Source organism: Carcharodon carcharias, chromosome 5 (genome assembly GCF_017639515.1).
Source record: "Carcharodon carcharias isolate sCarCar2 chromosome 5, sCarCar2.pri, whole genome shotgun sequence".
Taxonomy (NCBI): Eukaryota; Metazoa; Chordata; class Chondrichthyes; order Lamniformes; family Lamnidae; genus Carcharodon; species Carcharodon carcharias.
The window spans coordinates 16513516-16528755 of record NC_054471.1 but is presented as its reverse complement, the minus strand read 5'-3'; the positions used below and the strand labels follow the sequence as shown (position 1 = coordinate 16528755).

Here is a 15240-nt window from a genome sequence, read left to right as displayed (position 1 = left end):
CTGTGTCATTGCATTGTCTATACAGTTGGAAAGGACAGAACACTGAAGATAGGAAGAGCGGGGGATTATGGATTGGATAATACCCATTTCTGGTGTAAGTGGTGTAAGGGCCCACCAGGTCATTTAAAGGTGCCGGACGACGGAATCTCTGGATTCTGTGCTATCAGGTCTGTCATGACTGAGTGAAAGAGGGTTTGTCAAAGTGCACTTGTCTAGGAACATGTCTAGGAACTTCTGATTGAATAAGTTTTCTGGTGAATGCAACTCAACAGCCAAAACAACTGGATAGGAAATAATAACTCTCACACAATGGAGCCAAGTTAGAACATATGAACATACAAATTTGAAGCATGAGTAGGACCCTTGGCCCTACGAGCCTGCTCTGCCATTCAATAACTTCATGTCTGATCTGATTGTAACATTAACTCCACATTCTCACCTACCCCCATTAACCTTTCACCCCCTTGTTTATCAATAATCTATGGTTCCTGCCTTAAAGATATTCAAAAAAACTCTGCTTCCACCGCCTTTTGAGGAAGAGAGATTTGAAGACTCACGACACTCAGGGGGAGAAAAACATTTCTTCTCATATCTGTCTTAGATGGGTGACCCCTTACTTTTTTAACAGTGACCCCTAGTTCTAGACTCTCCCATAAAAGGAAACATCCTCTCCACATGCACCCTGTCAAGATCCCTCAGGATCTCAGGAAAGCATGGGGAAATTACATGTAGGCCCACATTTATGCTAGAAGAAATGTGAGTACTTGTAACTACATAAGGCTAAAGCCTGATTCACCTTTTTAATTTGAAATATCCTTCACCTGTTAACTGATGTTTTCATTAACTTGATTTTATTGCTTCATTACAGTAAAATTTTCAAAAAGTGAAATCTTGTCCAGCAATTTTCTTTCCATTGGCGTAGTGAGGATTCCTTTCTTTTTTTAAATTTATCAGTTCATACACCGATCACTTTCCTGTTAACATTGCTCAGCCTTGGTATGGTATATGGATGGGTGGATGAGTTGGGCTGCTAGGACACAGCTGAGAACCCCTCTAGCCATCGGTCTTCCACCTGTCAGATAGTTCTGTACAGGGCCTTTATCTCTTCTCCCACTGCTGCTATGGAGCAACTGACACTGCGCAAGAGTTTTTGCACCTCTTGCATGCACTCCAGATTCCACTCTCTCATGGATTCTAACCACATGCTGTCCAACCTGAGAAAAGATCATGGTCACAACCATTAGATACTCCTTCATTCACAGTGAATTCCATTCCTCATGGAATTCAGCCAGAGGGTTATTTATCTGTCGCTGCAGGTGCAAATATGAGCCTCAAATGGAGAATCCAGAGGGTCCGCCTGACTGACCCACGGAACACCCTTGCGGGCTGCCCTTCCTTCTCCAGGAGAACTGAGCACAGAAGCCTCTGTCTGACACCTTTTCCTGTACACAGGTACTGTCTTCATCACCCAATGCTCCATGCTTTATGTCCCTGCTTGTACCTATCAGGGTGCAAATCTCTGGGTTGGTACCTGATAAGAGAAAGCTGGTAGCAATAGTGCATCCTCAGACACGTCTGCCTCCTCTTCATATCTGAAGCCTGAGTCTTCTCAGAGGGTGGGACTGAGAGAAACACAGGGCAGTCATGGGATGAGGTCATGTTGAGCATCTTTTTTTTGGTAACCTTATTTCAAAGCTATCCCGGTAATCAGTTGCTGCTATTCAGTGCTTCTCTGACTAAACACAATCGATGGAATCATCCATGCCTGCTGAATCGAGCATGCTTGACGGCGTGAGCGGACAATATGGCAACAACACCAAAAATCGGATTCACGACATCATGAAACAGTTTGCAATCATCCACTCAGCTCGTCGATGACAGGCCGCATTTCCCGCCATCGGACATTGGGACACTCATTGTAATACACGGCATATCATAATGAGGCTAGCTCGCCGGACTCATCCCCCATGCTGGATCGTCCACCCACATTGGCATGCTGGCACACCGATATGTGTTTCACAACTGCACGTAAGTGACGAGCACCTGGCGAGTTGCACTTTGCTTGGGACTTCGAGGGCAGAAATTTCCTGTTGGCATGCAGTAGCGGGCCCTGCATGTCGATGCATAATGACGCGCAGTGACATCAGGCAAGCGTCCCAACTTCACAGCACGCCATTGCGATATTTCATTGGGCGGGCATGCGATAATCTCCGATGCGTGCCCGCCATTAATTAACAGGCCATTTACTGCCCTTGAGGCACCAATTGATGGCGATTTTTCGGGGCTCCTGCGATCTTCAGGTCGTCGCACAGATGCAACGGGCAGGCGGGTAGGACTTCATCCATGGGCAGGATTAGAGGGCTGGGGTCGCCAATGTGCTCAGTCAGATATTTAATTTAGAAAGTTACTGATACTTGCCTGTGTGAACAGAAATACTTTGAAACTCATACCAGCTACTTGGACAGGACTCACAACCTTCAGGTCAGCACTCTGCAGTGAAGATCCTTTTTGGGGCCTGCAGGTTTCAGGAAGCCTTCCCTTAGCCTGGGAATGGGAGTAATGCCCTCCATTGGAGGCGCGTCCTCCACTGAGGAAGGGAGGGCCAGAAGGGGGAAGGAGGCCAGGAGTGCACATTCACCCTCCGGGGGAGCCACCTTTGGGAGGAAAGGCGCAGGCACAAGGGGTGCAGGGCCAACAGGAAGTCCAAGACAGAAGGAGCCGCAGAAGATGCCACTATCCTGCTGCCAGGGTATACAGGCAGCGAAGCAGTTACCTCAATATATCTGAGATACAGTGCCAAAGGAGGCTCCATCTCTCAAGCGAGACAACTCTATCTATCAGGTGATAGGCCTGAGATCTCTGTTAACTGTGTGGGTGGGCACTTCATGCCAGTGGCTCTGAAGGTCACAGATGTCCTCTATGTCTATGCCTCTGGCTCTTTCCAAGGCTCGGTGAGTGATCTTTGCCGTGTCTCCCAATCAGCTGTCCACACTTGTGCCAAGCAGGTGACAGATGCTCTATTCAGGCGTACATTGATATTCATCCACTACCGCTGGGACAAAGCCAGCCAGACAGAGCGAGCTAAAGGCTTCGCGGCCATTGCTGGCTTCCCCTGCATCCAGGGTGCAATAGACTGCACACATGTGGCCATCAAGGTGCCAGCAGGTGAGCCCGGTGTCTTCATCAACAGGAAGGGCTTCCATTCCATGAACGTGCGAGTGTGATCACAGGATGCTGATTCTACAAGTATGTGCAAGTTATCAAGGCAGCTCCCATGACGTCTACATCCCCAAACACTCCCAGGTGCTGGGGCTGGATGGATGGCTGCTGAGTGACAAGGGCGATCCCCTCAGAAGATGGCTCATGACGCCTCTCCGCCATCCAAGAAAAAAGCTGAGCAGCGGTACAATAGGAGCCACACCTCCACAAAAGCTGTGGTGGAAAGAACCATTGGTCTTCTCAAGATGCGCTTCCGATGCCTGGACTGTTCAGGGGGAACACGCTAGTACCCCGCAGATCGTGTGTTGCTGATAGTGGTTGCATGCTGAACTCTCCACAATCTTGCGCTGGAAAGGGTGACGCTGTGAATGAAGAAGATGTAGACGCAGTTGTTGTAGCTACACATGATGAGTCCAGCAGTGAGCCCGAGGATGAGCACGCACAGGGAAATGCTGAGGGGGTAGACACTGACCCGGGCATACTCCAGGGAGGTAGGGACACCCATTTAATTTAATTTAATCTTTAATCCACTGAACCTTCAGCTAGAGCACCACAGATGGACCTCCAACAAAAGCCTGCACTGCAGGCTCCATACTCGACACTTGAGTGCTACATCTGCCTGGATAGGAACATTAACAAAGAGCTAAGTCAATAAAGCTCAATGTGACACAACCCACTCATAATATAATGGGTAACAATCCACCTGCAGAGGAACAGAGGCACCCTCAGCCATGGTCACATGTCTAAATTTAATGATATAACAAAATGATCTTAAGGAAACAAAATGACAAAGGTGTTAAACAACATAGCAACTAATCATGGCCTCATTGCAGGACAACACAAAAACACCAGGAAGAAACCCATGGTGTGCTTAAGGTGCTTTGAATTTATGCTTTCGGGTGCTATGTCTAGGTGCTGTCCCCTTGCTGGCACTGGCATCTGCTGACAGCCTGCTGACTCTGCTGTCCTGTTGGCCTCAATGACATTGGCGGCCGTCCTCTGGCCTGTAGTGCCTGTGATGGCCCCGCCTGGGGGGGAGCGGCCAGTTCCACAGCTGGCATCTCCCCAGTCATCACAGCCTCACCAGATGCAATGGTCACTGGCAGAGGGGCAGATGAGCTGCTGCCCTCATCCAGAGCATTCTGAGAGGAGCCCACAGGGATGTCAAGCAGCTGCTGCGCCAATGTGAGGTCACTTCGGACTTCCCTGCTCACCATAGATGGATGGCTACCGAGCTGGGAAACATGCCCAGACCTTCTACCACACTGGCACTGAACAGCTGAAGTCAATGCCAATATGAGGGCTTGCTGGTCTGCATGGATTCCCAGGAAGCCCTGATTGGTCTCTTGGAGGAGCCTCTCCATGAGAGCCACCAGTCTCTCCATGGAGGAAGCATGGTGCTCGGCCATGAGGCTCATTGCATTGGTGATGGGCCGCGTGCACTCCTCCACCATGGAGACAAAGCCAAGCATAGCCTCATGTATTTCCACCAGGTCTTCCCTGCTAGACCCAGCATTTGCTGCCTCATGGATGACTCGAGAGGCACATCATCATGCACTGACTGAGCATGTGCATGGTCCACTGCAGTCCTCCAACTACTGGCACCTTGGGCACTTTCTGCCTCTGCCAGCTCCTCCAGTGACTGTGAAGTGCCCTCACTGCTGTGCCCCGGGACAATAGCCGATGATCTAATTCCCACTGAGGTGCTAGTATCTGCGCTGGCGGCTGCCTGGCAGAGGTGGTGTGACGCTGGTGGGTCAGAGACTTCAGGACCCTCAGGTGTGAGAGGGGGCCCCTGTGCCTCCTCCTCCCAGCCCTGATCCACTAATGCTAAAAGGAAGAACAAGGACATTTGATTAGTTAATGTGGAGACAATGTCAATGTGTATCCCTGTCCCCTGCTTCAAAATGCGCTCATCCTTCCATAAGCAATGGTCAAGCCATGTTGCAAGCTTCAATCACTGAACATTCAGCAGAGCCACGGCTGTTGGGACACTAATGGTGACCTCAGTGCTGGGCACACATACCTGTCTGTGGCACCCCAGCCTCGCAGAACCTGGTAGACCTGGGTGCATGGCACCTCTCCAGATCAAGGGCCGCCTGCTCGAACCTGGAAATGATGACAAACTTGACTGGCCCTCCACCAGTCCCCAACCGCCCGGCAGCATTATGAGCATTCTTCTCCTGAAAAGGAGAAACGATTATTGATTTGCGCAACTTGTACCTGGAATCTCTTCGTTGCCATCCCACCCCAACCATGCTGGAACATTGCAGGGCTCCAGTGCCTCCTCAACCTGCAGCTGCCGCACACTCAGACAAAGATGCCAGGCCTGCCCCCCCCAACCCCCACCCACCACACACCCTCCCTCCTTTGGCCAAATGCAGCCTACATCACATTTGGCACCACACAGTCCAACCTTGCAAAGCAAGGAGGTGCAAGCACATGGAACGTAGAGGGAAGCAGATGGATCGATGCCCTGCCACCTGGAAGCTCCCTTCCCAGCATATCAGCAGCCTGACTTTGACATATTTTGCAGTTACAGCACTGCGCCTAGGTGCAGATCCTCCAGGTTGCCCCCAAAACAGTAATGTGGGTGTCACTGTACCACATGCTGCGGATGCAGAACACGCCTCATCAACACCCTCTCAGGGTGACCTTGGCATGGGCAATACCTGCTGGCCCACCCAGCGAAGGACACATGCCGTCAATGATTCAATGCAGTAACTGCATTCAGAGTTGGTGGGGGTGTGGTGGGGTGGCAGGGGTGTTGCCAGTGGGGGAAGCCTACTTACTGGGTTCACTGACCAATGGCAACATGGTACTCACCGCTACAGAGGGCCAAAGGCCATTAAAGCGCTTGTGGCACTGGATCCAGGTGCATTGCACCACGTCATGGGGGCTCACTACCTCCGCCACCTCCTCCCAGTCAGGTTTGGTCATGTGGGGATGCCTCCTCCTCCGTCCCTCAAAACGAGGACATCCTGCCATGCTGTCACCTCCTCAAGGAGAACAGCAAGGCAATCGTCTGAGAAATGAGGGGCACAGTGGCCCCCTGACATACCTTCCTACCTGGCCTACTCACCAGCAGCACTCTGGGGAACCCTTCTGCTGGCCATGTCTGACAGCCTTTGAAGGCTGCAGGAGGGCTTTTAAACAGGCACTGGGTCACTATTGGACCCAGCAGTCATAGCAGTCCCGCTCCTGCCCACCCATTCCCGCTCTCCTCAGGAACTGCGTTTCATGCTGGCTGGGCATTGATTGGCCCGCCCCCGTAAAATGGCGGTGCGGACACAATTGCGGGCAGTAATTGGGTCCGCGCCTGCTCCCGCACAGCCTGCCCGACAGGAAGAAAATTCTGCCCCAAGGTTTGTTTGCCTATCTAGCTTTGGGCAACACTTCCAGTCATCAACGCCAGGCTTCGCAGACAGCACCAGAGCACTTTTAGGGGGGCTCAGGGAGGGTCTGTACCTACCAGACCAGCCATAAGGTGAGGTGGATTCGTATGGTTGCAGGGCTAGGTCCTGCTTGGGGAAGGGGGAGAAATAGCCTCAGACAAGGGAAGAGGTTGCAGGGTGAGGACAGTACTAAGGAAGGGGAGTATCTCAGGGTTTCCCAGAAGAGGATGAAGGTATCGAATTCAGGGAGAGAGACTGCAAGGTTTTTGAGCAAATTGATATAGGGAGTGACAAGGTATTGGAGGTCTTGCCAGGCTTAAAAGTGACAAATCTCCAGGTCCGGATGATTTGTGTCCCGGACTGCTGAGGGATGCAAGGGAGGAGATCGCAGAGGCTCTGACCCAAATTTTTAATTCCTCTCTGGCCACGGGGGAGGTGCCAGAGGACTGGAGAACAGCTAATGTGGTTCTGCTATTTAAGAAGGGTTGTAGAGATAAGCCAGGGAACTACAGACCAGTGAGTCTCTCATCAGTGGTAGGGAAACTATTGGATAAAATTCTGAATAAGAGAATCTATCTCCACTTGGAGAGGCAAGAATTGATCAGGGATAGTCAGCATGGCTTTATCAGAGGGAGGTCATGCCTAACAAATTTGATTGAATTTTTTGAGGAGGTGACCAGGTGTTTCGATGAGGGTAGTGCAGTTGATGTAGTTTATATAGATTTCAGCAAAGCCTTTGACAAGTTTCTTCATGGGAGACTTATAAAGAAGGCAATTGCACATGGGATACAGGGTAATTTGGTCAGGTGGATTCAAAATTGGCTTAGTTGCAGGAGGCAGAGGGTGATGACAGAAGGGTGCTTTAGTGGCTGGAAGCCAGTGTCCAGTGGCGTACCACAGTGATCTGTGCTGGGTCCCCTATTATTCGTCATTTATATAAACGACATAGATGATCGTGTGGGGGGTAGGATTAGTAAGTTTGCAGATGACACAAAGATTGGCCGGGTGAGGTTGAGTGTCTTGGGCTACAGGAATATATAGATGGGATGGTCAAATTGGCAGATAAGTAGCAGATAGAATTTAACCCTGAAAAGTGTGAAGTGATGCACTTTGGAAGGAGTAATTTGACAAGGAAGTATCCAATGAACAGCATGACACTAGGAAATTCTGAGGAACAAAGGGACCTTGGCGTGTGTGTCCATAGATCTCTGAAAGCGGAGGGGCATCTTAGTGGGGTGGTGAAAAAGGCATATGGGACACTTGCCTTTATCAATCGAGGCTTAGATTACAAAAGTAGGGAGGTCATGTTGGAGTTGCATAGAAGCTTGGTGAGACCACAGCTGGAGTACTGTGTGCAGTTCTGGTTGCCACATTACAGGAAGGATGTGACTGCACTGGAGGGGGTGCAGAGGAGATTCATCAGGATGTTGCCTGAGATGAAACACTTAAGTTATGAAGAGAGGTTGGATAGACTTGGGTTGTTTTCGTTGGAGCAGAGAAGACTGAGGAGCAACCTGATTGAGGTGTACAAGATTATGAGGGGCATAGAGAGGGTGGATAGGGAGCAGCTGTTCCCATTAGCTGAAGGGTCAGTCATGATGGAACATAAGTTCAAGGTGAGGGGCAGGAGGCTTAGGGGGCATGTAAGGAAAAATGTTTTTACACAGAGGGTAGTGACGGTATGGAATGCGCTGCCTGGGAGGGTGGTGGAGGCGGTTTGCCTCACATCCTTTAAAAAGTACCTGGATGAGCACTTGGCACGTCATAGCATTCAAGGCTATGGGCGCAGTGCTGGTAAATGGGATTAGGTAGGTAGGTCAGGTGTTTCTAACGTGTCGGTGCAGACTCGATGGGCCAAAGGGCCTCTTCTGCACTATGTGATTCTGTGATTCTGTTTGTGTGGGGGCACAAGTTGATCTGTGCAAGTGTCCTAAAGATGTTGAGGGCTGAGGAGGCGGTCTCCAGATCAGATGAGGCCAGATGGAGATGTGAGGGTGTGTGTGAAAGAGTGGGTGGTGATGTCCCTTGAGCTGGCATTGAGTGAGATGCCAATGAATGTGTGATGTTCTTGAATGTGTGAGTTTAGAGTGATGAGATGGTTGCCTTACCCTGGTGGCACGGATGAGATCATTCAACCTTTATCAGCTTTGGATGGCCAACATCTTCTGTGCAGCATTGGCACTGATCACCACTGCCAACTCCTCCCAAACTGGAATGGTAATGTTGCTGCCCCTCCTGCGGCCAGAGCAGGGTTTAGAGGACATTATGGCAGGCCTCCACAGAGTCCAATAGGCCCCTCGAGGGATGCATTAGTAAAAGAGGGGCTGCAGTCTTCTTGGGGCTATGTCTTATTTGCAGCTGTCCTGGGCTGGAAGCACTGAAAGGAATGTGCCTAGCTGTACTTTAAATGTGGCACCTAACGAGATGAAGTGGCAAGGTAACAGCATGGATGGCAAATCAGAGCCCACCCACCATGGAAATGCTGTGTTTCCTGGGAATGCATAAATAATGCAGCAGGTTTGGAACAATATGGTGTGAGAAGCCACCATTGTGGCTTTGCATCGTTTTATCCGCCCACGACTGTACTTTGTGCATATCTGGGATGATTCCGCCCAATCACACCTTGGAGTTACACATTACCATTACCACCCGATCTGTCATTTCACAGCCCAGACCTTCCCCTAGCCCCATCAGTCTGTGCACCAGCTGCACAATTACATCAGCACCCTGGCTATGTGCATCTGGGAGTGGTGACTCACCATCACTCACACATTCCATGCACAGCTTTCATGCAATGTACATTGCACTCTCCTCCACAGTTGGATTGCGTGAGATTTGGGGTCCCACACCTGCTGTTCTGGAGCTCTCGGATGTTGTGCACCCTCTTCTTCTTCGAGGACAAGGGGGAAAGGGTGATGTGATGATTGGAAATCCCTCTTCTAGAGTTATACAGTTAATTCTTCTCAATGCCATCCTTTATCACTGATATTGTTTGCTGTGTCTTTTCCATGGGCAGGTGCTCCTGCAGCGCTGATGAGCATCACATGCCCTATGCTGAGGCTTTGTGTGCTGCATGCAGCGATGCCAGGCTGTATACCTAGGAGGAACATCTCTCTCACCTCAATGAGGTGCAGACGGTCACTGAAGCACTTTCAACAATGTATTCAGGCATCTGATGGTCACCAGAAGAGCTGATGGCCTTTGCTATGTTCACCAAAGCTCCATACCTGCATTATGCCTGTCTCTTTATGGGTTATGTGGAACTTTGATGTTTCCAGTCCTACTAAGGCTCCCTCCCACAACCCTTTTCTCGATACATCAATGACTGTATCGATGACGCTTCATGCTCTTGTCTGGACCTGGAATGTAATGCTAGAGAGGGAAATGTACTGCTCCATGTGTATATATGAGGAAATAATTTGCGTGACTCAGGCTTGGTGGCCTCAGCATTGCATGACAAGTGACAGAGTGGCAAGCTATGTCCCACGTCTCCAATGCAGTTAGGGCCTGAGGTCTTCGGGGAGCTTTCCTGGCTTGGTTTGAGGTCCTTCTGGGAGTGCTCAGCATGCTGACTCATCTGAAGGGGTATGCATGGATGTTGTAGCTGTCAGTGGGCCTGTGTTGCAAATGAGGGATGCAGCAGCTGAAATGTGCTGAAGTGGTCACTTGCAGAGTTGTGTGGGCTGCTGCATATTGTTTCTTTAAGTCAATGACTTTCAGGGGTGAGCAGCAAAAGATTGATACATAGGGGGCACAGGGGTTACAGAAGACTGGCAACATTGGAATTGAACAATGGACACAACAATGGCTAATACGTAGACTAAGGGAATGCTCTTACTGGTCCAGCTCTCATAAATAGGTAACAATGCTTCAGCCATCAGTGACATAAACAATAGGTACATACAGTACAAAGGTCAGAGTTGTCCTCCAGTGGCCTCTCAGGGCCATATTCAGGATGAGCATGTTGAATGGGGTTGTTAAGTACCCTTCTATTGTGTATGGGACGGGAAGCACCTGCATCCTAACAAGAGTTGCAAAACCCACCCTTACCAGCCCACATCTCTCCGAGATGAAAACATGGCAGGAATCGGGTGAGGACATGGGTATGGGTTTCCGAAGTCAGGAATTGTCCCAATCCATGTTTTACGAGCCCAACACAAAAACCTGACCCTATGCAACTGTTATTAAGAACAGGATACTATAGTGCTTTATTAACTGCTTTGTTAATCTGCCCTGCCATCTTCGGAGATTTGTGCACAAGCACTCTCAGGTCTCCCTCTATCCTAACACCATGATTCAACATGAGTTGTGTCTCCTCATTCATTATTCCTCCTAAAATATATCACTACTTTTATTTGATGGAGTGGCAGCAGGCAATTTGGTGGAGGGAAATCCTGTAGCAATGTTAATCCCAGACAAAATTAACAGTCACTTGGGAAGACTTGGATTGATTAAGGGAAAGCCAGCACAAATTTATTTAGCGAAAAGTATGTTTAACTAACTTGATTGTATTTTTGATGACATAACAGAGAGGGTTAGTTAATATAGTACACACTATATGGGCATTTGTAAAAGTGCCACATAACAAGCTTGTCAAGAAAAATTTAAAACCCATGGAATAAAAATGACAGTGTTCTTGTGACAGTGCTTGTGGCAGCATTGTATGAAGTTGGCTGAGTGACAGGAAACAAACAGTAGTGGTGAATGGTTGTTTTTCAGGATGAAGGTATATAGTGGGATTCCCTAATGGCTGGTATTAGGATCACTGATTTTCTTGATGTGTACTAATAATCCAGATTGGGTATGCAGGGCACAGCTTCAAATTTACAGAGGACACAAAACTGAAACATTGTGAGCTGTGAGAAGGACAGAGATAGAGTTCAAGAGGACAGAAACAGGCTGGTGGACAGGCACATGCATTGCAGATGAAATTTAATGCAGAGAAGTGTGAAGTGATAGATTTTGGTAGGAACAATGAAGACAGGCAATGTAAAATAAAGGGAGCAATTCTAAAGTGGGTGAAGGAGTAGACGGATCTGGGGCAATTTACGCACAAATCACTGAAGGTAGCAGTACAGGTTGAGAAAGTGGTTAATAAGGCTTAGAGGGTCCAGGGCTTAATAAATAGAAGCATGAATACAAAGTAAGGGAGTTATGGTGAATCTTTATAAAACACTGGTTCAGCCCGAACTGTAGGAGTATGCCCAATTCTGGCCACCACACTTCCAGAACTATGTGAAAGAATTAGAGAGGATGCAGAAAAAAATGATAAGAATCATTCCAGGGATGAGGATAATTTAGACAAGATGTAATTGCTCTCTTTAGGAAAGGGGAAGTTGAGAGGAGATTTGAGGAAGGTGTTCAAAAGTTTGAGGGGGTCTGAACAGAGTAGATAAGGAGATATTGGCAGTAGGTACTAGAGCCAGAGGACATTGATTTAAGATGAATGGCAAAAGAACCAACATGACAAGGGGAAAAACATTTTTACACATCGATTGATTAGAATTTGGAATGTGCTGTCTGATAGTGCGGTGGAGGCAGATTCAATTGTGGCTTTTAAAAGGTTATTGGAGGATAATTAACTGGAGAAGTTTTGGAAGAGGTGGGAGAGTGGGACTAACTCACTTCTCTTACAGAGAGCTGGCATGGACATCACTGGCCAAATGGCCAATTTCTGTACTGTAACCATTCTATACTGTCTCTAAATCAGATCTCTGCATTGTATTGCAACTTAGCAAATGAGAGAAATTGTAGTCTTGCTCTTTCAGAATCACAGAGTTTTAATGGTGCAGAAGGAGGCCATTCATCCCATCGTGTCTGCACCGGCAAACACAATGTTGAGTATTTGTTGAGCGTTATTATTATTAATTATTAAGAAACTTCAATATAGTTGTGATATTTTTGCACTAAAATAACACCACATTTTATATTCCAAGAATATTGTGCTGCAAATTTCTAAATACTCAACAGTTGTGTAAATCTGTGAGAAGGTAGTGATTGATAATCATCCATGTGAAATATGAAAAGAATATTAAAGTTCAATTAGGGATAGGCAACAAATATTACCTTTGTCAGTGACACTCACATTCCATGAAAGAATTTTAAAAAGATGAATAATATATATACTGTATGTGTATAGTTAAATAATTCATTGCATCTACCTGAACCAGTTTGAGATTCCAGGGTGGGTGGTTGACTAATCCTGCTATTTCCACCTGATTAGCTACAGCTGCCTGCAGTTCTGTGTAGGTGCTGCTATCCAACTGGATACCAGGGAACAGATCACTGATCAGGCTTAGGAAAAGGGGTTCATCTTCATCCACCTATTAGGTAAATGCAAATCAATTATAAATTGTCTATTCTTATACTGCAAAACATTAGAATCTAGAAATTCTGACGGCTTCATCAGGACTGCAGCGGGACAAGACTTCCACCTGCCAGTTTGCTGAGCTGTTAACTGCACAGGGTGAGCTCAATTTCCTTCCCTCCCTTTCCTTCATCCACCAAACCAAACTAGGTTCTCTTTGACCCCTCCATATTTGAAAACTACCACCCCATCTTTAATCTCCTTTACTTCTTCAAAGTGCTTGAATATGTTATTGCCTCCCAAATGCATGACCACACAATCCTACTCCAATGCCACTCCAACATTGTTCAGCTGAATGAGGCTGCACCCGACTGGTTTCATTCTTATCAATTAAATCCAGTGGTTTTCTAAGTGTGGTCCATGGACCATTGGTGGCCCACAAGGGGCCATTCAGTCCATGGGCTGATTTAAAATGCACTGATATGCAATGCCATGGCCAAGACCATACAAGAAAGCAGGTGAGAACCCTCATCCCCACTCATAGAACCAGACAAGCTCACTTCTGCATAGCATGAAATGCCATAAAAGCAAACAGCAACAATTTTTGATTTGCAAGTTTTATGGGGTGAGTTTTACATTGCTTGGTGGTAGGAGGGGGTCCAACCTGAAAGTTGGTGCATCATCTCATTATGTATTCTTGGCTGAGAGCCCAGGCATCCATTAGTCTGTTGAAACAGCTGCACCCAAGGGAAAACATTCTTTGACTGACAAATCTATTTCTCAATTGAGCAATGTTAATTTACACAAGGTGAAGAGATATCAAGTGCTTGAGTTTCTGCTATTGATATTTTAAAAGACTGGTCCATTTGACAATTTTATAGGGCTGTAGTCAAAATGAGCTTTTTGTAAGAAAGCTATGAATGAATGGTTGTTTCTTTAAAGCTTTTTCACATATGACATTGTTACAATAGGGTTCATTGGTTCTGTACAGAGTGCATGCTTGGTAAATGGGCATTGCCGTGCCATGAGTTAGCATGGGCAGTATGAGCGGCCAGTGGGGGATGGATGGACAGCCTTAGTTTGGCTTAGGGGACATTTCCTTATCCAGACTATTGCTCACAACACTTCTGATGAGCCATGAACCATGACTCATTGAAAAACTGGCTCCACTCCACAAAGGTTATGGAGGGCTAGGAGTTGCCTACCCTCGCAATTGAACTGGCCAGGTTGAGAGTGCAGGGTGTGGACCTGCGACCTGCACCCTTAAACTGGTTAAAATTGTGGACATCAGGAATGGGTCTGGGAATCATGAAATCAGGTCCCTAGTGCCATTTTTAAAGGTCTTCAGATTCTCCCTGACTCTGGGAAAATCCAGCTCTTTATCGCCCTTTGTCTCTCTACAAATGAAGGCGCCACCAGCCACTGAGGGGTCCAAACCCAGGACAGTTTGAAATGACTCCATGCGAGTCTCCTCCAGGCCTTGTGTGATGCTTAGGAAGTTCTCATGCTAGAATACTGGAAGAGTATTCCCAGCCAGACAAAGCCAGCCTCTATGGAGGTCACAGCAGAGGTCAGCAGTTGTGAGGTCATCCACAGAATCTGGATGCAGTGCCAGAAAAGGATGAATGGCTTTTTGAGATCTGCCAGGGTGAGTGTCCAACTATTTCAAAGATGGACCTAGATGATAGGGTGAGGATATGAAGTGGTTCAAATGTGGGGCTGCCTACTTTATTGCCCAACTGTAGAAGACATCATGATCAGTAAGAGGCACACAATCAGCAAGGGGAGACTTCGGCCTGAGGGAGACAGGGACCAAGTTACTATATTTGGGAATTTAGTTCAAAGTGGGAATGCAACTGGTAAATCTTTTTCATGTTCAATTTTGAAGTAAGAGTCAGATTATGACCAAGAACTAAAAACCCAGAATCAACAGTCCTTAAGTTAAGTGGCCTAGTCTTAGTGGCAGTTAACTGTCAATCACCTGAAAGCACTTTGCCTCAATAAGGCCTAAATTAGGTGTTAATAATTGTAGTAGGAAGCTAGTCTAAACAGTGACTCATTACAGATCTATTTAAGAAGGGGACTTTTTTTTTACATTTCTCCCTACTTTAGTTTTTTACAATTACTCTTTACAAAACACATTTAAACATACAACAAACATACCGTCCATAAGAGGCGCATGATCAGCAAGGGGAAACATCGGTCTGAGTGAGACAGAAACCGAATGAGTACATTTAGGAATTTGGTTCAAAGTGGGAATTTGGTGCAGAAGGGGAAAGGGATACTTTAGGCAAGGTTTACTGCAAGGAGTGTGACTTA

General features: G+C 47.4%; 1 protein-coding gene across 1 annotated transcript in view; it reads right to left on the bottom strand.

The window, feature by feature from the left end:
* The window catches only part of LOC121278115 (dynein heavy chain 8, axonemal-like), a 1831678-nt gene that overhangs the window by 732604 nt on the left and 1083834 nt on the right, over positions 1–15240 (bottom strand). The window contains exon 50 of the mRNA XM_041188200.1: positions 12776–12937. Within this exon, the coding sequence (XP_041044134.1) occupies positions 12776–12937 (162 nt within the window). The remainder of the gene's footprint in view (positions 1–12775; positions 12938–15240) is intronic.